The sequence below is a fragment of the Micrasema longulum genome, unplaced genomic scaffold (assembly GCF_059751315.1).
Source record: "Micrasema longulum isolate JH-2025_06_02 unplaced genomic scaffold, ASM5975131v1 h1tg002867l, whole genome shotgun sequence".
NCBI classification, from domain to species: Eukaryota; Metazoa; Arthropoda; class Insecta; order Trichoptera; family Brachycentridae; genus Micrasema; species Micrasema longulum.
The window spans coordinates 52,819-77,444 of record NW_028279989.1 but is presented as its reverse complement, the minus strand read 5'-3'; the positions used below and the strand labels follow the sequence as shown (position 1 = coordinate 77,444).

At 31.2% G+C, this 24,626-nt stretch overlaps 1 protein-coding gene across 1 annotated transcript in view; it reads left to right on the top strand.

The window, feature by feature from the left end:
- The window catches only part of LOC148271444 (suppressor of lurcher protein 1-like), an 84,281-nt gene that overhangs the window by 15,984 nt on the left and 43,671 nt on the right, over positions 1 to 24,626 (top strand). Inside the window, exon 2 of the mRNA XM_088241372.1 lies at positions 4,886 to 4,958. Coding sequence (XP_088097498.1) covers positions 4,886 to 4,958 — 73 coding nt within the window. The remainder of the gene's footprint in view (positions 1 to 4,885; positions 4,959 to 24,626) is intronic.

The following is a 24,626-nucleotide window of genomic DNA, read 5'->3' as shown; positions in this document are numbered from 1 at the left end:
TATATCAGCTACGTCAGAATAGTTATTGCCGAGTACATGAAGTCGATTCAGAATAGCATTTTACGAGTATACCGTTGGCAAATTGTTGCAACTAAACGGAGGTACTTGACGAGACTTTCGTCCAGGTACCTTGAAGTTAATGAGTGCTAATAGATTTGGGCAGTCCCATGTGAAATTGACAATAAATTCACTAGATCTATAACTTTTCTTTTCTGAGTTAGTTTTAACAAGTTTAAAGTATTTAATAGGAATATTATGGTTCACAACCAAAGAACCATACATACAAGATTGACATAATAATCACGATTTGTTATGTTAAAATACTGTTTATCAATTGAATGTTAACACAACATGCAAAAATAAAAATCATTTTTGGCAGGGAGGACGCAAATATTGATGATTTTAACAGTTATTCGTTTAAATGTTTTCCTGGTCATAAAGCTTGTAAATGCCATTAATTTCACATTTAAAATAGATTATTCATGTCATGAGATATTAACAAAATACATATTTTTGTTCTTTATGCCACAATTTTTTAATATTTTTTTTGTTCCGCGCCGAAAGAAATATTTAACATTATTTTTAATAATGTCTCAAATAGATATTAAACATTATAAAATCATATTTCACTTTTATAAATAAAAATACTTTATTACCTATTTGACCTGATCCACTTATCGAATCCACATTACCCAATTCATTTATTAATTGCAATATTATTATGAGAGTACATAATTAACGTCTTCATGAAAAATGGAAAAAAATTGTACCCTTTATCGAGGAGTTGACCAATATTCCTTCACTGAAGGTTGTGTTGATTTTCAGTTATTTGTAAAGCATCAGGCTGGAGCGAATTGATTATGTCCGATCAATTAAAAAATATGTCCCAAAATATTCAATTTCCTACCCAAATTTGCATAACCATGACCCGGATTCAATTTAACAAATTTGTAAAAAAATTGGTTACTGGATTTAGGTCGAGAAAAATCGGAAAATTTACCAAAAATAAATTCCTAATAAATTAATATTGTAAAACTGTTTAGTATATCAACAAGTAGGTAGTAGTGTAATTGTTTATTTTTGCATAAAAATGTCTGCCTTAAAACAGGTTGTACCTAGTTAGGCAGAATAAACAAGATCCAGAGAAATCTATTACCTAAGTGTTTATTTAGTAGATAAAGTTATTGTTATTTTTGTTAATAAACTTTGATTATTATTATTATTTTTAATAATTTAATCACAGTCGGTGAAAAATTCACTTTTCTATTTTTCTCAATCTAATAAAATTTTAATTATGTACTTCTGGATTACCTCTTTTCAGCACAAATATGCTAAGGCTACAAGACTACAGAGAGGTCCGTCGGGTAATTTTTCTAGTTTCTCAAATAAAAATTTGTCCATGTATCTGGGCACCACCAAGGAGACTTATGTCCTTAAATGCGGTGCGCGGTTTGTGGTACGCAAGATTTAGTAAAACTCCACAAAATGTTAGTCACGTTTTAAATATAAAACTGTGAAGGTACCTAGAAAAAGTTATTGAATCGAAATCTTAAGTTTTATTTATATTATTTATTTATTCACATAAATATACAGATTAAAAAAAATATATAATAATGTATCCCTTACTCTATGAGACCAAAAGCCCCGTCTTGATTATCAATATAACTAGCATTATTTCTGGATATAAGATGTTAATGTTCTTATGTAACTAGCGTTGTTTAATTTTAAAGCTAAGTGTACGAATATTTTGAAAAAACCTAAAGAACAGGTCGAGAATTAAAACAAAAAAGGAATCAAAATTCTTTTAACGTAATCTTTTATTAATTGATCGAATAAAATGAAGAAGGTCCAATAATTCAAGAGAAAGAAAGAAAAAGGTTTTCTTTCTGAAGTAGAGTGCCACCCTTGGGAACATTTTCATCCCTTTCTTTACAAAAGGACCGTTTTATTAATTTTCTGTGAAACAACCCTTTAGAGGGGGATATTGTCAACTGCCTTCAATTTAAACAGGATGTAAAAAAGAAAGTGAAAAAGCGTGTAGAACTACACAGCAAATTATTTAATATACTCTTTCAGACTGAAATATTTCATTTTCTTCATGTTCAGCAATATGCGTATGTTCATAATTAAACAAAATATTTTATCGATTTTAATTTGTGCATTTCATTTATTCTTGTATATTACACGGCATGTCAAAGTCCAACAAATATTTAAATATGTCTGAATGAAGAGAAAGCGAGGTTTTGTAAAAATAGCGTGATGTGGCGTGCTATCATATCTGTGAAGATCTTCATTAATAACGGCGTGATGCTTTATTAGTTAAATTGATTATTATTTATGAAAACCTGATAAAAACATATTGGTAAGGCCACCGCGCTATAAAATAGTTTAAATAATAGTTGTTAATATAAAATAGTTAATTTCACCCTTGAAACTTTTACAGCTAATCTAGTATATAAACAAGGGAGAGCAGACGTGTTAATTTATTCGAAGCTTGCTTTCCCCTTCTGTTCATGTAATTTGAGTAAATGTATTTCAGAGTTGTATTTTTTCTACATTTTAACGCTGATGGGACGTTTCTCAGAGTTGTAACATCTTTTAAATTGTGTTTAACATAAAGAGCAATAAATTAGTTGAGAATGTCGGAAACTTTGGAAATTTTCTCAAAACGAGGTGCTTTTTGCGTTTTATGTCGCGTAATAATTGAGTCAAATAAGATATTTTTTTACAATAGTAAAACATCACCTTAATCAAGAAATAGCCGTAAAGCCTGATTTAATGAAAACTTTTTTGACAATAAACATACTTTGCAACTGTTGAATAGCTTTTTTTCAAATTTAGATTATTGACAGCTTTAAATATTTCCACATAAAAAAACCTTAGAATCTTTTACAGAATGTATTCTTTTCTCTTTATGTTACACAAAAATATAAAAACTCTAAATTTATTAGAGGAGCGAAAATTCATAAACATTTTTTGTATACCCACGAACAGGCCATGCCTTTGTGGGATTTTTGTTTACTATTTTTACTGTTAATATGTCTTTCATTTCTATGTAATTATCCTTTATTTTTTTGTACTCTGTTTAACTTCTTATCTATACTGTAAAAAAAAACAAAATAAAAAAAAAATAAAAAAAAACCTTTTATTTCTCAAAACAGTATAATATGTGTACTTTACTGATCTAATATAATTCTATCACTATAACTAAACCTTACAGAAGTATGCATAAATTGTTTTTTAGAGGAATTAGCGAGTACTCAGCGTTGACATTTCAATCACAATGAAAATATCTACTGAATGTCATTATGGTATTTTTTAATAAACTTTTGTACAAGTAGATTAAAATATGGTAAAAAAAAATGTTTTTTAGTCAAAGTAAAATATAATTTATTTAATTTACAATACATTTTTTTCATATTGTGGGGTTGATAGTTTCTTTAGAGATGTAAAAAAATAATAGCATTACTTTGATCGCCGTTTTCTTCAAATAACGTTTTTTTATTTACCGTCTTCTTCCTAACAGGGGCAGCATAATATTCAATATCCTTAAACTAGGTAACAAAATAAAGTTGGGATCGCATGACTTAAAATAAAATTTATTCATTTATTTATTTACTGACCTATCCAGTCCATTCAACAATTGCAAACACATTTCGTTGTATAAAATTTAGGTACAATTGAAAATAAATACATCTTTAGAAAATATACTTGGACAAAAAAAACATTGCTAACTTAAGACAAGATCTGGTCTATCTTAGTGATTGTTTAAATCTAGAAAGACTTACAACAAAAAAGTCCAGATCTTGTCTCAAGTTCACAATCCAACACAATCGGGACATTATTATATAGTTTGTGCTATGCTGATCAAGAAACAACTCATTATTATTTTGCAACCAGCAAATCGGAACATTGAGACATGTTATATAAGAAAAAAACTTAGCAAACACGTATTGATATTTTTCAAAACATGTTTGCCTTCAGTGTTATTATTTATCTATCGTTCTCATTTTACCAATTTTAATAACAAATTAATAACAATGTTTGAGTATGTCCAAATGCTTGCAGACTGGCTGGATTTCCTCCCTCGGGAGTTATTCATATTTAAATTTATTTCAACAGAGAGAGAAAACATTTTTGAGAAGGAAATATTAAAGTCTATGCATTTACAGGACTTATGACCTGTCATTGCTTGGTTTAAGTGGCCACTTTACACACTGTGTAACATTCACCATTCTGCCCATGTTTGAACATCCACATTTCCTCGACTCTTCCATCTGTTGACTTTTGTGAAGTAAAAGAGCTGAAACCTTTATCACGTGGGTGAGATTCATCCGGCTGAACCAAATTACCTACTAAGCAACGCCTGAAAAAAAAATCCAATTTTTATACTTCTTTTTTACCAGGTAGTAATTCAACAATGTTTGAGTATGCAAGCATTTGGACACACTCAAACATTGTTGAATTACTACCTGATAAAAAAATAAGTTTAAAAATTGGAAAATTGTTTTAAGGCGTTGCCTAGTGGGTGATTTGGTTCAGCGGGATATATCTCACCCACGTGATACAGGTTTCAGCTCTTTTACTTCACAAAAGTAAACAGATGGAAGAGTCGAGGAAATGTGGATGTTCATACATGGGCAGAATGATGAATGTTACACGGTGTGTAAAGTGGCCACATAAACCAGCCAATACAGGTCATAAGCCCTGTAAATGCCTAGACTTCCATATTCCCTTCTCACAAATGTTTTCCCTCTCTGTTGAAATAAATTTAAATATAAATGAACAATACTTTGATTGTTGTTTTTAAAAAAATCACCAGTGCTGTAAATGGTAAAGAAAATGATTTTTTATTTAAAATATTGAATACAACGTTTTTTTTCAGATGCCAGTTGTTCTTCTTCTTCTTCTCCACCTATCACTTAATGGACCAGAAGAGAGTGAAGCTGTCAACCCCGGTGAGTCTCAGATCCATGTACACTTAACTATGATTGAAATTTGACGAGAAAATCTTGCCATCTTTTTCACCCCTAATTTCTCGTCCTCATAAATTTTACTAACGTCACTATTAACGCTTTTTATGTCACTTTTAAGGAGACAAAAAACAATTACTAAAATACAGTTAAAAAAATAAGAACGTTATTTTACTTTCACTCTTACTACATCATTGTAAAAATCATTTATATGTCTTATTGTATAACTATTATGCGTGCAGATTTTGGGAAATTATTGCCAAAAGGTGATTTTTTCCAACCAACCAGTAAATAAAAAGTCGTTGTTTTCTTGGTTTAAATACATATGTGAAAAATAAAACAAATTCAAATACATAGATAGCACTGTAATATACAGAAATAACAAGAAATCAATATTTTTGAGAAATATCTGATCAACGTTTTGAGAGATATAAATTGGTTTTAAACAAATCATTATTCACATTACCTTATGTGAAGAATATTATGGGTAATTTCATATAAATATTTACGCATAATAACTTCCATATCACTGATTCAAAAACGTTGCAATAATTGAAGGTTACATGGCAAAAAGGCGCTCATTAACAAATTACAAAGTTAACAGGAGACCAAAAAGAAGAATAAAAAACTTATTTCTGAAACTTTGGGTTCATGTATTTAAAAATCTAGGTATTCAAGTAACGTAATATGTTTTCACATACAATTTCAGAAAAGAAAAAACAAAATCGGTCTCGTTGCAATTGTTGCACTTTTAGTGTCTTTTTTTAGTCGCTTATTAGACAGGGTCCTACATTTTGAAAGTAATATTATTTGATTGAACTTCTTCAGGAAAAAAAAAATAGCATAATTGCGTTTTAGCCGTGAATCTTTCAATTAGAGCCCTATGTACCACCGGGTGCGAATAAAGAAACGAATGGTGAAGTTCTTATTTAAAATGAAAATTTTCCTGAATTTAGTAAAATAATTAGAGTAACACACATTGCTGGGTCTCAAATACCCGAAACATCTCATTACGATTATATGGGTCATTCCAGGGTTATTTAATTAAAATACCAACATAATTGTACAATTTAGGGTCCAGTCTCACGTGTGATGATTCTTTAAACAGTCTGGCAAATTACCCCTTACCCGAAGGGTCAGATACAAACGACCCCAATATTATTTTTAATATTCCATTTCATTCACGTACGGACTATTGATTCCATCACCACCCGGCGTATGTATGTAGATATTCCCGCTGGAAAATAAACATCATTTGCAAGGATGTTCAAAAATACAGGATGGGCTTATTTCACTCAGGTGCGGTCTCACAAATCCACGCAATATATTAAAATTGTCTGTTACTTCTTTCTGTTCATCATTCATCCTTTTATTTAATTCACAATAAGCTCTTCTGGATGATTTATATTTTATCTATTTTTATTTTATTTAAAACTTCAAGTACAAAAAACGAGTTCTTCGGTGGACTTATTGCTAAAAGTAATATCTTCCAGCCAACCAAAAAACAGCTGGTCAAGAGAAGAGTTGGTTGAAATATATTAAAAAACCATAAATTTATATTAAAAAATACATTTGTAAAAAAAAAACCTAATTAATGTAAACTAAAAGCTGTTTTTTAAAAATTGGATGATAAGACTTGCACATACTAACTTTTTAAAAAAAAACATTATGTTATACATATTAAGTGATGAAACATGTGGAATCAGATAATTTTGGAAGTAGAGAAAAAGTGGAACCAAGGAAGAAAAGAAAAATGGATAAAAAAGTCCATTAAAAAAAAACATAAAAATTCAGAGAGTTCAGGATTCTGGGGATATATAAAAATGTTTCTTACGATTCTTGAAGGTGGCTAGAGAAGGTGCATTTTTTTATATGAAGAGGTTATTTTCCAAAGCCTAGCTTGAACGGAAAAGAAATTGCTGAAAATTGAAGTGCTATGTCAAGGAATAAAAAATGTTCTCTCCTGGGAAGAGCGAAGTAATGGACCATGACATGAAAGGTAAATGAAATTCTCTGCAAGACATTTTGGAGAGCAAGTTATTATGCCGTGTGTCGTTCGTACTATTTTTGGTCTCCCCAAGATTATCAGCTCGAAGGAAAACTTTTGCCCCGTTTTAAAGTCGATTTTTCAGGGCAGCCAAGCCAACATGCATTCATGTGCTCATTTACTCAAGTTGTAATTTTTCTGGCTGTCTGCGATGTAAACCCTGGGAGAATTTTTACAATTCAGCTTAAAAATACTATCTGTTTCGAGAGGGTCCCAGTCTACTGTGCGCGACGCTGTTCTGTAGCCAGTGTTTGTGTGAAAGAGACAAAAGCAAAACAGAAATACGTTCAATCAGTATATTATTGGCATTAGACGAGAGTGCATGCTCGTTATATGACCGGCGTATTTATGATTTAAAATTTATTTTGCTCTAACAAGCCTAAGTTATTTGATAGTTATTTTAATTATGGAAAGGTTTTATATGTCACTTAGTTTTTTTTTCAAATGTCTCAACTTCAGAATGTTCTGTCTTTTAACTAACAAATAACAACAGAGATGGAGAACATTCAGAGAAGGGAATATGGAAGTCTGTCACTGCCTGTAATTTTACACATTGTGTAACATTTACCATTTTGCCTATGTTTGAACATCCGCATTTCTTCAATTCTTTCATATGTTCATAAGTTAAAGAGCTGAAATCTTTATTATTGTAAAGAGATCCATCTGGTCGAATTATCTCTCAGACTAGGCAACGCCTGAAAATAATTTTCCAATTTTTAACTTCTTCTTGAACCAGTTGGTTTGATTAAAATATTTTGAGTTTTTTCAAACATTTGTATACCAAAAATCGGATTTCACCCCCAAGGGAGTCATTAGGATTAACAAATCACAACGGACATGGAGAATATTTCAGAGAAGGGAATATGAAAGTCTAGGCATTTACAGGGCTTATAACCTCCCATTGGCTGGTTTTAGTGCCTATTTTACACACTGTATCATTTACCATTTTGCCCATGTTTGAACATTCATATTTCTTAAATTCTTCTATCTGTTGATTAAAGTGAAGTTAAAGAGCTTAAACCTTTATTGTTGAGAAGAGATTCATCTCTCATTCTGTCTTTTGCTTGTGGTAACACGACGTTACATCACCGCGTGTAAAGGAATTTTGTAGCACAGCCTTTTAATAATTTAAAAATCTCACTTCGCAATAAATTGTAGAGAATGAAAGTAAAACAATGATTGGTTGTGACACATTGGTGTACTCGTCTAACAAACCCGTTCTGATATCATTTAATCGTTGTATTTGTGTTTCATTTCAGAGTAACTGATTAAATCAATTAGATTTTCATAATCACTTGTGCCTGAGCCTACTTTAACTGTCAAATAAATTCCGAGCCCGGGAATTGTCCTTACTTGTTCTGAGAAAATAAGTTGTTTCCGTATGCAATGACTCATTTTTTTGCGGTACACCTTATCAGGCTTCGTGGAACACTGGTATTTCGCCTGTTCAGTATAACCCCATTCTCTTAAATCTGTAAAATGCGCGTATTTTTTTGACCAAGTCAGTCTTTACCCCTTCTTTTCATAGTAAAAATGTTTCTTGACAGGCTTCTTTAGTCGTCTTTACGCCTACAGAAGCTTCTAAGTGTAGTTACTTGAGACACCTTGATTCCCGTACAGGTGATTTCTTGTGCAAGGTTTACAGTGGTTTTACGGCAGTTATTTCGACTAGATTTCAGGATTTCTTGTCTTTTTTTTGTACCGCAATAAAACCCTTTCTCTTAATTAAGATATATTCTGAATCTTTGTTAGATTTAATTATACTCGCGGTCACCAAACTCACTTTAACCTCGACTTTAATTATTTTGTAGCATTAGTACTATGCACGGACTTTGTGACTATAATTGTTCGTTTGATGTGTTTATCTTTAAAGGCACCGTTGAATAACTATCGAAACATCAGAACTGAACAGATTTTAATAATTCAATGAAAATGTTTGTAATACACCTTTGACAATATTAAAAACGTGCGGAAGGCTTTTCAATTTTTAAAAAAAATCGAAAAAGCGATCGAATTGCCATAATAAAAACAAACAAAAATAGATCGTTACTAATGTTTAAATTACACATTAAAATGTTTTGTTTCAATTAGTTTGTTTGTTAATGTAAATGTAATGTACTTGTCGGAAGAGGGACCTACAAACAATATTTTATTATTTTAATTCCAATGCCATATTTTTACATCGTAATCCTTCGATTCCAACATCTTTATTCATTTGTAACACCATCGGCATTTCCAAACGACGCCATTATATTTAACGCCTACAAAATGGCGAACGTTAAGAATGCTTACCGAAATTTTCAATGATATATGTTCCCGCCATAATACATATGTTGCTCACGTATTCTTGCGTATTTTGTGGTGAAAATTTGAGAAATTACGCAAAGTTTATGTTTCAGCGTTGTTGTTTTTTTACACGAAACGTTATCTATAGGAACAGCTAGAAATTTGTTTCCTAAGATAAATTGATTTCGATTAAATGCAAATTTTACCATTCATTATGAACTGAATTTATTTTTACTCCAGCTAATGAAACAAATAGATAGGTACAATATATATTTAAAATATCAGTATTTTTTTTTTCGTATTAACGCAAGATATATTTATTTTATAGATTGATTCCCAGTTTTATTATTAGTTGCTAAATAAATATGCGCATCACCACATAATTAGAATAGTCTAGAAGGCGCATACGCGCATCAAACTGAATCCGACTTAACTACTTAAAAATGGGTAGTTTTACGTTTTGGTCATTAGGTACTCTGTAGACGTCACTAAGTACGCAACTGCCGATTTCAATTTAATTATAACGTGTTATTTTGTTTGCAAGTGTCAAAATACTGTTGGGATTGAAAGGTAATACAATAGGATCACATTTCATTTGTAAGAAGCGAATTCACAAGTTATATTATTTGAGAATTCAATTGTTTTACCATCTGGGTAGTAAAATTAGTAAAGTAGTAATGACAGGGTAGTAAAAAATTTTACCCGGCTTTCTATTACAAGCCTAAGTGTAAAATGTATTTATTTATTTATACGCCCTACGGGCTTTTACATTTATTGGTAATACATCCAAGTACATCAAAGTAACATAAGTTAAAGCAAAATAACAAAGTAAAGTAACAAAGTCACAAAGTAACATTAGATTAAAATAAGAAAAACGTAATAAAAACTAAAAGAAACAATAATAATTAAAAATAAGGAAATTCACACAATTTATTTGTACGCAGGGGACGCCGTCTTGAATAAAAAGAAAATATGGCTTTTGGTTGTAACTAAGGTTTTTTACTATTATGCTAAAATTTTTATGCAAACATTTTGTCTAGTGATGAGCAAAAGAGTATTTTATCTGTTAAGGTAAAAGGAATGATACACGTATTAGATATTAAATCGCTTATTTATTTTCAGTTAGAATATTATAATGGTTTCACATCATTAAACTTATTATAAATATAATAGTGATGTAAATAAATACAGTTTATCATATGAAGAATCTCAAGTGGAAAATTATTTTCATATTTGTTTACTTTAATTTGTAAATGCACGATGAAAATTATTATATATTTTTATTTTTTGTTTATTAAAATTTAAAACAAACCTTAACTATTGCATTCTCTCTAAATATAAAATCACTAAATTTTGAACCATTCAAGACCTCTAATACTGTATATACCTACATATATGTAAAATCTCATTTAATTTTGTTGTGTATATTAACTTGGTAATGGCCAAATCGGCTTTCAAATAAAATTCACAATTATTGATTCATTGAGGTACTTATACAATATGGCGATTTTTTTTCCTGAGCGTAAAAGATAATCAAAAAATAAATTATTGACTGCCCTTTGCTTGTTTTATACGTCAATAAATCTGTAATTTTGAACACCGAGGATAAAGGACATTAAAAGCAAAATCCTGAAAAACGTAACCATTAATTTTCTTAACAGCGCCATAACTCATGTCTTTTTTTATCAATACGTATTTTTAAGCAGTGAAAAAAATGTTTTTAAATGCAAAACGAGAATTTCTAAATCATCGTTGCCATTCCCGTTTCCGCACTCCATGGTGCATTACCGTATCCATTTCCACTTTCGAGGTGGAGCATATGGTATCCACAAAATCTCTTCAAACGTAGACGTTCAGGACCTCGAGAATCTAAGTAGTATTTAAGGCTCTCGGGAGGCAATCATAATACATATATGACTCACCCAGCTGAATCGACTTAGCTTGATGATAATGCATCTAATCATGCTGCTACTGTAGTGGTTAAAACGTTTGACTTACACTCGAAAGGTTCTGGGTTCGATTCCCGGTAAGAACGCATAAATTAAATATATTTTTCTCAGCCTGCGTGTTTTGTGCTATGATTTACTACTTTAATTGGTTCTCTTGGCCTGTTGTGGTGAGAAAAAAATTGAATAAGCACTCGCATTGTTAAAGTTTAAAAGCATTTTGGCATGGTTGCTCGAATTACGAATGGGTAATTATTCCTATTTGAAAATAGAGAAATCTCTCAATATGTCTTCATTGGAGAATCGTAGAATTGAGATGGACCTTTCATGCGTTTCAAAATACTTAATGCTATAAGCTATGTCCCATCTATGTCGCAACAATTTCTTTTCATGTTCCCAACCGTGTCATCAGAAGTCAAAATGTTATATTTATGAAATCTTCTAAGAGCAATTTTTGTTTTTATGCTTTAATGTCCAAAATGTGTAGATTAGTCAATTTATCACATGATTTTGAATTCTTTGGGATAGATCTAACCACTTTTTGAAGATCTCCTCGCGATTAAAACAATGTGGGATTAAGTTGGATTGGCATGGTTTAGCTCAAAGTTGTAAATATTGATCGCGATTGAAATATATTATATAATATTATCTCATTACCTTTGTTTGTCTTTGTCATATAGTTTTATGTTATTTTTGTTCAGTTTCTTGTACGTAGGTTTTTTCATATGACTATTGTTATTGGCCAAGACCGTAAATATAACAAACAAAAAAACAATAAAACCTAATTTACTAATTAATACTCTACAAAACATAAGTTCGGATGCGTTAAGATTAAAATACAAAAACCACAGACAGTATGAAATTTGTAAGGCTGTTATTTCAAGATAGACAACTAAAAAAAATACAAAATGGTATTCATTTACTGGTTTGCGTGATCACTTTATATACCATTTACCATACTGCCTTCGCCAATGTTTAAGCGTCTGTATTTTTTATTTTTTTTATTAAACTCATGTGGTCATGTGGTGTATAAGACACGGCATGAGTAAACCAATGAAGTGTATTTCAATTATCTATTACATGAAAGTAAGGTGATCGGCTCTACGTATCAGGTGCCCGTCCAGGAACAATGATAGTTTGCTGTTTAAACAACTTTTTGAATCAACGTCCACCCTGTCAATAATTCAACTTAGGACCACGAGAATGCTGAACGGAGACGTCAACCACTACATTACCAGGGAGATTTATCTCCACTCGATTTTTTTTTCAGAATTTTCCATCGAGTAGAAGCTATATTATTTAATCATAAAGCATAAGAGTATATATTTAATGTAGATTAACAAATTACAATAGGGATGAAGAATATCTCAAAGAAGGGAATATGGAAGTCAACTCATTTACAGGGCTTATTACCTGTCGTTGGCTGGTAAAGGTGGCCACTTTACACACTGTGTAACATTCACCTTTTCGCCTATGTTTGAACATCCATATTTCTTCAGTTCTTCTATTTGTTGATTTTTTGACGGTCAGATGAATTTCTTTACAAAAATAAAGGTTTCAGCTCTATAACTTCACTTAAATCAACGAATTGAAGACCTGAAGAAATTTGTAAATTTATAAATTAAACTTTTGATTTCAACTCTTAATACCTATTCATGTGTATATCTACTACCTGCATCTAATAAATTATTGTTGGTTGTGATTTTTTACAAAGAAATAAAAATGTTCATGTAAGCAGAGAGAGAGGGAGGAAAGTAGAGTTGGAGCTATACAATCTCTTCTCCCTTTTATGTACTTTTTATTTAAAATTCATATTTTAACTTTTTTAGAATTCAATTATTTTTCCCCTCTCCTCCTGCATTCATAATAAATAAGTGTGAAATCTGTAATTGGTCTAACTTTTTTTAACTTTTCTTTTGTACCTTGTAAAGACTGTTTGATTTCCTGGATGTATATATTTTTTTTTTAATGGATGTTTAAATATAGGCAAAATGGTGAGTGTTCCACAGTATGTAAAGTGATCACTTAAACCAGCCAATGACAGGTCATAAGCCCTATAAATGCCTAGACTTCCATATTCCCTTTTTTAAGGTATTCTCCATCCCTATTGTAATTTGTTGATCTTAATGATTCCCGAGGGGGTGAAATCCAGTATTTTGTCTACAAACATTTGGACAAACTCAAATATTGTTTGATGTTGGTTTTATTTTAATGAAAACTAGGTTTTTCAGAGTATCCGAGCTGTTTTTTTTTTAATTTTATTTATTGTATTGTAGAAATTACACTAATTTTATAAGGAATTTTTAAAAATTATTTTCATCTAAAAATAAAATCCGTAAATATGATATTAATCCGTTAAAATATTATGGTTACGGAAGGAGAAACAGGCATGAAAACCATGTTATTTATGCTCAAAATTTATTGATATTCGCAGTTTTTGTTGTATTATAAAAACTTGTTACGCTACAAAATGAAAATATGCTTTGACTCGTGAAATGTTATCATGTGTTTATTTTTCTGATTGAAAAATTAAAACTAATTAGTTTTATTCTAACTAGAAATGAGGCAAAGCCGTTTAAAAATAAGGCAATATCCCCTCAGGGTGTTTGTCCTGCTAATGGGCCGAAAATATTAAATGTTCGGTTGAACGTCGTCTCGCCTGAAGGCCTGCGTTGTCCCACTTTCCCCTAATCGAATGTGCTTTTAATGCTTAAAATTTTTCATTTACACGTCAATATAAGTACCGTGTGGAGGCATGCGAGATAAAACGGGTGACTGGAAATGTTATTTGGTAGCTTCGGGGCTAAGTAAACAGAAAAAGATTGTTACGTAAATATGATTATTTTTATTGAACAGTCTATGCGGTAGAGTTTTTATGTAAAAAAAATTTGTGAGTTGATAGTAAAAATATTTGCGTTCTTATGATTTACTCAAGCATTTAAATTTGAGAGCCATGTTAACGATTCTTAAATTTTTTTTTGATAGCCAACACCTACATTTACCATATATAAAAACAAAACAAATAACAAATAAGCCAATAAAGCACCTTAGTAAGTTAAAATATATTCTTAAACATGAAATGTTTACGCTGTTTGAGTAATATTAAAATTAGAGTTCCCAATGAGCATATCTTAAGGTACCCAAAAACATTAAATTTACTAGAGATTTGTAATAATAATGTGTCCTTCTTTAATCCAGTATCAAGAATATACAGATAGTTTAACAGAATTGAAAATACACAGATTGTCATTTTTGTCACTGAAAAAAAATGTGTACACAAAATGCGTTTTTATATTGTTGAATAAAGTTTTACATTATATCAATTTTGATTACTTACATTGTTAGTTTAATATGAATATTTAATTAGTGTTTACTACATGTGTTTTATATTCATAAATAAATTTTAAATTTTTCATGTATTAAATTTTGATCATGCACATTTATTTATTAATATTTACATACTCCATTACTCGTACATACATATGCATTTTTAGAAAAAAGAAACGAGTATTTTATTTTGATTTTTTTGCACCACAAGAAGCCTTATGGCCCAATTGCAAGGGTGAACTACAGCACCCAGGCTTGAGAAAGGTTAAAACAATAACTTTTACCATATACAATATAAAAACACTATGAATTCAGTTAGATATACAAAATTGAAAAACAATAAGAAAATATGGGTATAAAAGGAATTTAAAAAAATAAAATATTAGTGTTGATATGTAATTGATGAAAAACGAGTATTTGAATTATTATTTTTCCTTGTTTGTGAACTAAATAATGAATGAATTAATAACAACGAATAATGAATAATAATGAATGATTGAATAAAATAAACAATTAACTGAATTTAAGTCAAACAAAAAACTACAAATTATTTCAAAAGTGAATGCCTCCCGGCGTGATATCAGAATATTGAACATAGGATTCCATATTTATTATACATATTCCAAGTTACTTTGAGTGTCTTTGCCGTGCTAAACGACGTAGAGCTACGTATCACAAAAGCAAACGTACGTAAAGCCTTTTTTATGATGCTGTCAACGTGAGTAGTGAAAATTAATTCACTATCTACCTAGATTCCTTTCAAATAATCCGTTGTAAGTAACTAATTGCACTGGCTAACAACAAAAATGTTTTGGGCTCAAAAAATGCATATTCTGATGTATTTTAACTTGCTTAATTTAAAAACACATAATAGTTCTTGCTTTGTAAATAGATTGACATGAAATTTTTAAGAATTCACTTTTTAGTTCCGAAGATGCTTATCATAGGTTCCTCCTAACTTAATTTTAAATATGTATTACTTCATAACGGCAATTGTCTTTATATTCCTGTTGGTCATGCAGTTCACATGAAGAAGACTGACTCATGCAAACATGACAGTCCTCCTTGACTAAAATATGCCAAACACATTTGTAAAATCTAGGCGTTCTTAAAGTCATTGTTGTTTTCTTAGGGATGCAACTGAGCTACACTAAAAAACTTATGCTTTTTATGTAAAAACATGCTTATTTATATATTTATTAATGGACTTATTCCATTTTGAAAAATGCAAATATATATCCCCATAATACAAACAGGCACAATTAAAATAAAAAAAAGTAAAGAAAATTAAAGCTAAGACACAAAATACAATAATATTTATTACCTCAAGATAAGAACTGGTCTATCTTATTGATTGTTTAAATCTAGAAAAACTTACACCAAAAATTCCAGATCATGTCTCGAGTTTACAATGCGACACAATTAGGACATGTGTGGCACAATACAGAAAGGAAATCACATTATATTCGAGCAAACTGGCAATTCAAGAAATCTTAAACCTCGGCAGAAAAATGTTGTTGCCTAGCTTTCACGTGCACTTAAAAGATGATATTTTTTCACCCCTTAATACAAAACTGGGTTGTAGAAAAAACGGTCAAGGAAGTGAACTACAGAAAAGCCTTCAAATATTTAAGAGAAACAATTTCTAGTGATGCAAGAGTAAAGGAAAGTGATTTTGTTGGGGTACAAATTCAACAACTTATAAAGAATCAAAAACTGTTGGCCTGTGTCGTTGGAAAACGATGAATTAAGATGTGGTTAAACGGGCTTTGAACCTCTAACCTCTGTTCTGTGAGTCTTTATTTTATTTGTCATGTTTTATTTAATTCGTCATGTAGAATTTAAGTACCTTGTGTTAACACTGAACGAGTTTAATGTAAAAACAAGGTAGCTTAATAATAATTACATTTAACCTTAATAATAACCTTAATGATAACCTTAATAATAACATTTATTTTGAATTGATTTAATACTGAAAAATAAGAATTTATTACAAAATAAGTTTATTAAAAAAAACAATATCAAAACTAATAACAAAAAAAAAGTGGCCTTGCTAGGATATAAAATAGATTACAATTTATTTCGAAAGCGAATGCCACGCTTCGTTATAATTATTTGCAAATTAATCCATGTTTGATGATTTTGTTATAACAAATATTAATTTTGCCTAGAATTAGATGAGACAAGAAGAGTGTGAGTATATACTCTCATTGTTCTCTCAAAATAATTTTCAAAAATGAGGGAAGTTATAAATAAATCATTTATATTATTTAGCGGTCACACATCTCAACAGGGAAAAAGACGCAAGGGTTTGTCATGTTCATAATACTAGACACTCCAATAAGGATCTGATTCTACAGAGAGGAGTTAATACTTTTTTGGTTCAATGACAGCAATACTATATATGCCCGAGGGTATATAATAACCTTATCCCAGATTCATGGAAATGTGGTGGGATTGCCAGGCTGAGGAAGGTGTTGACTGCATTTTTAATCCATATTGGTCAGAGGGAGTCTTTGAAATTGAATTGACTTTGAAAATCTTGAAAAGTTCTTGTCCGATGTAGAAGGACGTAAGCTGATTTCTTGTTTTACTAGTAATTACTTAGGACTTAGGATATAGACATTATGGTATTATTCATGTATTCTCTGGATGTTTATTGTTTACTTTTAAGACTGAAAAAGCACACATAATGATAAAACTGTAATTACTTTTTAATATTATTATAAAATACATAATTTACTGCGTTAGAACGGGGAAGCTATCCCTAGTTAGGCAGTTTAGATGAACCAACAGCAAAAATAAAAAATATGTTTGTTTACTTTTACTACTTTATTAAATTGTTGTTTAAATAATTACTTGTAAATTGCTGTAATAAATATGTTAAAAATTAATAATTAAATTAAAATTAAATAAGAAGGAGTCGTTAAGCAATGCAGACTTTTTGGAGAGGACTCCTTAGTTCTGATGAAAAAAAAGAAGTCAATGAATAGTTACCGGAATACTGAAGAGAGATACGTTTTAATAGGAATTGTATAAAGCCTTCAATTACTTTTGACTTTTTTTATTCTGATTTACATCTTCTTTCTTAATGTGATGAAAATACACTCGGAAAGGCTACAAATTAACACGAAATTCATTTAAACTTAGCTAAAGTAAAAAAGAAAGAGTTAAACTCCATTTCAACCGTTCCTGTGGGACATACTTCTTTTCAACAAAATTTATTTTCATTCATAAACTTTTTCTTTCTTCGAAAACCCTTTTCTTGATTTCTGAATTTAAATCTTTAATAATTAACGGTTTTCTTTCATTCTTTTTTGCTGGCTTTGTTTGGGACAAATTTATTTGAGAATTCCTGCATCTAAAATTTAATATTTTAATTTCCGAGAAACAGATCAAAAGATAATTAATACTTTAACCGGTTTATAGCGTTTGTTAACGAAAAACAAAGGAAACAAATTTTAATTTTCTAAGAAGAATTAAACTTTTGTTGTTAGATTATTAAGTTTTTCGGGTAGACAGAGTACGACAAATTAAATAGGTAACCGAAAAAATAGCCGAACTTAAAATATGCTTATGACATTGTTAATAGATTAGCCAAATCAAAATAAAATGGAAAAACAAATTAAATCTGTTATTTGAATTGGAATTCACTTCGTAACACTTCAATATAAATTATTATGAAAATAAAACTGTGTTATTAGTGTTACACAATTTTTATTATTTTTACAAGAACAATACTCCAGTTTCGGGAAAGCACTCTTCCCGTTTTTATATCACCCGTCGATGGGACGAGTGCTCTCCCGAAGCTGTAGTAGTGTTCTGGTAAAATAATAAAAATTGTGTAACACTAATAAAACAGTTTTATTTTCATAAATTTTTTTTTTAAGAAAAAACAAATATTTGCGTTCTTATGATTTACCCAAATATTTGATTTTGAGGTCCATTTTCAACGAGTTGTAAATAACTCACTATTAGCAAACGGAATCGAGTTGGGGTCGAGTGGGATTCGAACCATGGACCTTCGGTCCGTGAGTCCGAGACACTAGCCACAAGACCACAAACTGATACAAATATAACTTACATATTAATTTGATTAATTGAGTAGATATATCGAGAGAACACAATAAAGTGTTATAGTGTATGGTTAATACAATATGCTTCGAAATAAAATTTTCATTACATTAAGTTTGTATATGTTTTTTCTTCAACTGTGTCGGGGTATCTGAGGAACGTAATGAGAAATAAAGATATGCGCACCGATAGTCAGGTCAAAATATACAAGACATGTGTGAGGCCCATCATGACAAATGCTGTGAAAGCGCGGGCTGACACTGTTCGTACCAAGAGCCACTCAGAACTGCTGAAATTAAGGTGTTGAGGTCCATTACTGGAAAAGCGCTCTGAAGCCAAATCCATAATTCTTTAATGAGAGATGCCAGTGAAATATCGTACGATAGAGCATTTCCAGAAGAAGATACTAGAAGCGCCATGTAGACAGAATGAGCGGCGCCAGACTTGTGTACACTGCAGCCAGTAAAATCCCATCTGGGCCTCGATTATGATGGGGATAAATTCCCTCTAGCGATTATAAATATATACTACTGAATCCCCCTCGCCCTTCGAGTTTTAGGTAGGTACATCCATATGAAAAAAGGGGAAGCGTACGTCACGGTACACATATCTACGCTCTAAAATGACAAAGCTTCAGTATGACGTCATAATTAAAGATAAAAGTCTCCCGACCGACTACAAAGGTATAGTACCGATACCCCCACTATCTAGTTTTGATGTAAATACATAATTTTATACCGACGGGTCTAGAACCCCTCGACACGTTTATCTACGCATCAAAAGTGTCAAAAGTTTGTTCCACCGAGCAATGTTTCCTTTGATTATGATTTATTAAAATGTTTTATCGTTTTGCGGTTGGCACTTGTTTTCTTAAAAGCCTATTAAAAATATGAGAAAGAAATAAGTAAGTTTTGAAGTCGAATTAAATTCCGAAATAGCTGTCACTTTAATAAAACGAACGCCTAGATGTGAAAACAATGTCGCTAGGTTCTAAACCTCGAATGGATGATGAATATATATATCTTGGACATAAGATAGAACTGGGCAAATAGAATCAAACGGTGGAACTGCCAAGACAATAGGAATGAGTTTGGACAGCTTTTGGAAAACTTACACACATACTTGAAAATAAAGAGATTCCGATTTTTCTGAAAAGGAAAACTTACGAATCATTTATACTTCTAGTGACTCCATATGCGTTAGAGACCATAGCCTTCACACAAAGAAATGTAGAAAATCTCAAATGCACACAACGATCCATGGAAAGATCTATACTTGGTTAGCCTAAAAGACAAAAAATGAAATAAAGAAATTAGGAAAAAAAAACAGAATAACGGATATTATGGATCGCACAGCAGGACTGAGGTGGCAATGGGCAGGACATGTTGTAAGACCCTACAAGATGGACCCCTAATTTTTTTTAATGGAGACCTTGGGAGAATAAGCAAGGCGTTGGAAGACCTCAAAAAGATGGTCCGACGACATAGCTGTTGTAAGGGGTAAAAATTAGGTGCAAGTAGCAACCGACCGAGAAAAATTGAAAAGTATGAAATATGCCTATATTCAGCAATGGAGGACAGAAGACTGAAGAAAAAGTCAAATATCGTCATTTTTCTCCATGACTATATTGTAAAAGCCTGAATGATAATAGAAACTGTGTTTACTTGTATTTAATTCAGTTGCAAAAGATTGCGCAACATTAAACAAACAAAGAACAACCTTAATAGTCAATATTTCATACTGAGCTTTCTGGGAATCAGATTCAAGAGTTCAAGCATAGTAGGTGAACGCGTCAACCACTGAACTACGAGGCGGACTTATGTATCTCCACTCAACTTCCTTTTTCGGATTTTTTTCCTGGAAGAAGATATAAGAGAAAAATGCCATGAAAAAAAGTTGCTGTGCTTGTTTATGGAATAGTTTTTTTTTTAATAGGAGTAGTTGTGGGTTATTAAAAATTTTGATCTACGGAACAGTTTTTATTCAAGTTACTTGCTTTGAATATATTTTTATGTATTCAGCAGCCCAAGAATAATGGCAATAACAAATCGTAGTTCTGCTAGTTAATTAACTAAACAAAACGTTATGTTAATTAATTGCTTGTACTTAGTAAGTAATGGGAAACTTCTCCCATTACTTACTAAGCAAGCTTAAAAACAAGTATTGAATAGCTAAAAAAATAACAGTACAAACGTTTTTGTAGACATTTTTCCATAGTTATTATGTTTTTAATGTCAACATAATTCCTCCATTGAGTTTTATTATTTTGTTTAATTTGACTAACCTAGCGCTTTTACCAACGTCAGCTTCTTATTAACAACATTTGTAACATCTATTGTAATATAATCAAAAATTACAACGGAGTTCTAGTGCGAACTCGAATGTATGGGAGCGAAGTATGGGATTGGAAAAATGATGACGAAAGTAGGTTGAATGCTGTTGAAATGCGATCCCTAGGGCGAACGTGTGGTAAAACGTTGTATGATAGGTGCACAAATGTCGAGATCCGTGAAGTGTGTAAGGCTGAGACATGCATTATCGACAGAATCAAGAAAGGGGTGCTACGTTGGTTTTGACATGTAGAGCTAATGGACTGCGAAAGAACGGCTAAAAGGATCTACGATACGAATGTTGATGGATGCAGAAAACGAGGAAGACCGAGATAGACATTGCACGATCGAGTCCGTCGAACACTTGAAGAGGGACATGTCAAAAGTAGGAATAATCGGCGTGCGTGCATGAGAAGATGTATGAATGTAGAGGAAGCGAGGTCTGTATGCAAAGATGGAGTGATATGGCGTTCTATTGTCTCTGCCTACCCCTACAGGGAAACGGCGTGATAGCTTGTTGGTTTGAATTTAATAATTATTAATATATGAATATAAAGTGCATATAGATGTGTTAAGAATACATAATGTTACTTAAATATAAATATTATAGTAAAATATACATATATATATATTTATACAAAGTAACGTAATAAATAATAATATAAATAATATATAAGTACAATATATGAATATAAAGTGCATATATATGTGTTAAGAATACATAATGTTACTTAAATATAAATAATATAGTAAAATATACATATATATATATTTATACAAAGTAACGTAATAAATAATAATATAAATAATATATACCAATTATAAAAGTAATATGTGATTAATCTGCATACATTTAAAAAAAAAAATTCGCTTCACTGTTTATAGGTGCAGTTTTTATTTTTGTGCAAGCGGACCCGACAGACGCAGTCCTACCCGAACGTTAGCTTGCTTGCTATAAGCTGGTTGAACAAACATTCATTCCATTTTTAATTGAATCGGCATTCACTTCGTAACACTTCATTATAAATTATTATGAAAATAAAACTTTGTTATTAGTGTAACACAATTTATTCTTTTACAAGAACACAACCATAGTTTCAGGAGAGCACTCCTCCCATCAAAGGGTAACATAAAACTAAAATAGTAAACACAGTGAACAATATTCTGTGTTTAACACTTTAATTCTGTTGTAACACTAATAACAAAGTTTTATTTTCATAATAATTTAAACATTTGTTCCGCTAGTGAACATTTAAGAAAAAGAAATATGTCTAAGCATTTACAGGGCTTATGACTAATCGTTGGCGGGTTTAAGTTGCTACTTTTACACTGTGTAACATTCATAATTATGCCTATGATTGAACGTCCACATTTCTTCGATTGTTCCATCTGTTGATTTTTGTGAAGTTAAAGATCTAGAATGGGGTTATGGTCCGGTGGCTAGTGTCTCGGACTCACGGCTCAAAGGTCCGTGGTTCGAATCCCACTCTACCCCAACTTTTTTCCATTTTCTAATAGTGAGTTATTAAAAACTCGTTGAAAATGGCCCTTAAAAAGAAATATTTGGGTAAATTAAAAGAACGCAATTATATATTTTTATTTAAAAAAAAAAAAAAATCTGGATATAGTATTGTATTTTATTTGGTTATTAGAACCGTTTGCCTATGTAGAGATTTACTCCCCGTATTCGCAAACTTAAAGGAAGGCTAGTGAAATAAAGGTTTTAGCCAAAATGTTTGAAACGTGAATTAGGAAGTTTAAAATATCTTTTGACCTTTTTTTACTTAATAACCAGTGTTGAACGTGCAACACGGTGGAGAGAAAAATAATATCTATCATTATAACCATAGTAAACTTATATTTACCAGTTTATATATATATTTTTAATTAGTCACTATAATATTTTTTAAATCCTTTAATGTGTTTTTACATTTACGATTGTTTATTATTTGCCGACAGAATTTAAATGACTTAGAGATTCTTTTTATAGATTACCTTTCATTCAATTATTTATTACATTGCTGAAATAATTCAATTATATCTTAAATACTACGATTTATTTATTGAATATGAATTGTCTTATGTTCATTACAACAGTTAAATGAAGAAATATATGCACAAGAAACTGAACCAAAAAAACATAAAAATTATGTAGCAAAGACAAACAAGGGCAGTAAAATAATTGTCTAAAATAAACTCAAAAACACGATCGTCATATAAAACTTTGAGCTAACCCATGCCAATTTGCAGTGACGTCAGGAGCTTGCATAGCACTGACCCCTACTTCTAAAAATAAGAATAACCCGTGCCAATCAATTTTTATTCCATACTGTGTTAATGGCGAAGAGATTTACGAAAAACGGGAAGATTTTTCCAAGTTGTGCAAGGAATTAACTAACCTTTATGAGCCTGCCACACACTCGACGAGTGGCATGAGAAGTAGCGAGGAAAGGAGGCAAAGACGTAGTGTGGCAACATTACTCGTCATGCCGCATGTCATGCTGCTCGTCGTGCCCACCGCTCGATATTTTCTCGGTTTTTGAGCGCAGGTCAAAGGACTGGCAATACGAGCGCGAGTAGCTGGCCACATACTCGCGCGGTCGCAGTACGTATCGAACGCCCACACAAGACGCACGCGTTATTTTTGAATGATGTATTTTTCTTTGTGTGACATTGATATAATTAGCTATACTAAAAATGCATAACGCGCACGCTGTCACAGTTTCATCGTCCGTTGTATAGAAAAACGAATGACAAGTGCGGAGCGTCGCGATTAATTGCGCGAGTAGAGCAGCAAGTGGGCGGAGTGGGCAACATCGGGCGAAAGGGCGGCAGCGCGAGGAGCGAAGTGAGGAGCAGCGCAAGGAGCGTAGTGTGGCGGTGCTATTTCATTCAGAACATTGGCGTTAGGGCGTAAAAATAAAAGTTGCTCTTAGAAATTTGATGATTAGCATGTACAATATGTCTTTTATTATTATGGATAACTTACAAAGCGCAAAGATTTATGAATTTTGATTTTTATTTGTATTATAGAGAAGTAATATAGCGCATTAGAGATACTTATTAACCAAGGCTTTTAGAAGCGATCACCAGAGGCCAGTAAAGCCGATCAAATAAGCCCTGAAGGGCCGAATTTACTTGCATGTAACAGTCAGCGACAGCTTATAGTTATCATTTTAAACAAGATATTCTTGGCTATTCAATTTTATTCGCTTACTAACTGAACTTTTCGTTTAGATATTTAATATATTGGTATAAATATGATTAAGACTTGTAGAGCTTATTTAATAAAACTGAATGGACAGATTAATTAAAACCGACTAATTAATCATCTTTTTTTTTTTACATAATGTTATTTGAACATTGGCGGGCAAAATGGCAATTTCTTCCAACCGATCAATTAAATGGTACTTTTTTTTATAATTCAAGTGACATAACATATTCAATAGAAAAAAATAATCAAAAAACTAAATATAAAAATAGAAATAAACGTATTTGTTTATAAATTACCTTAAATCAAAACTAAAGCTCAATGAAAAAAGGTAAAAAAAGGAAAGAGGAAAAGAGGAGAGATTAAGGAAGATAATAAAAATCTATACTTGTCTTTATTGAGGAAAAGGAATCAAGAGAGAGAAAAGGCGTA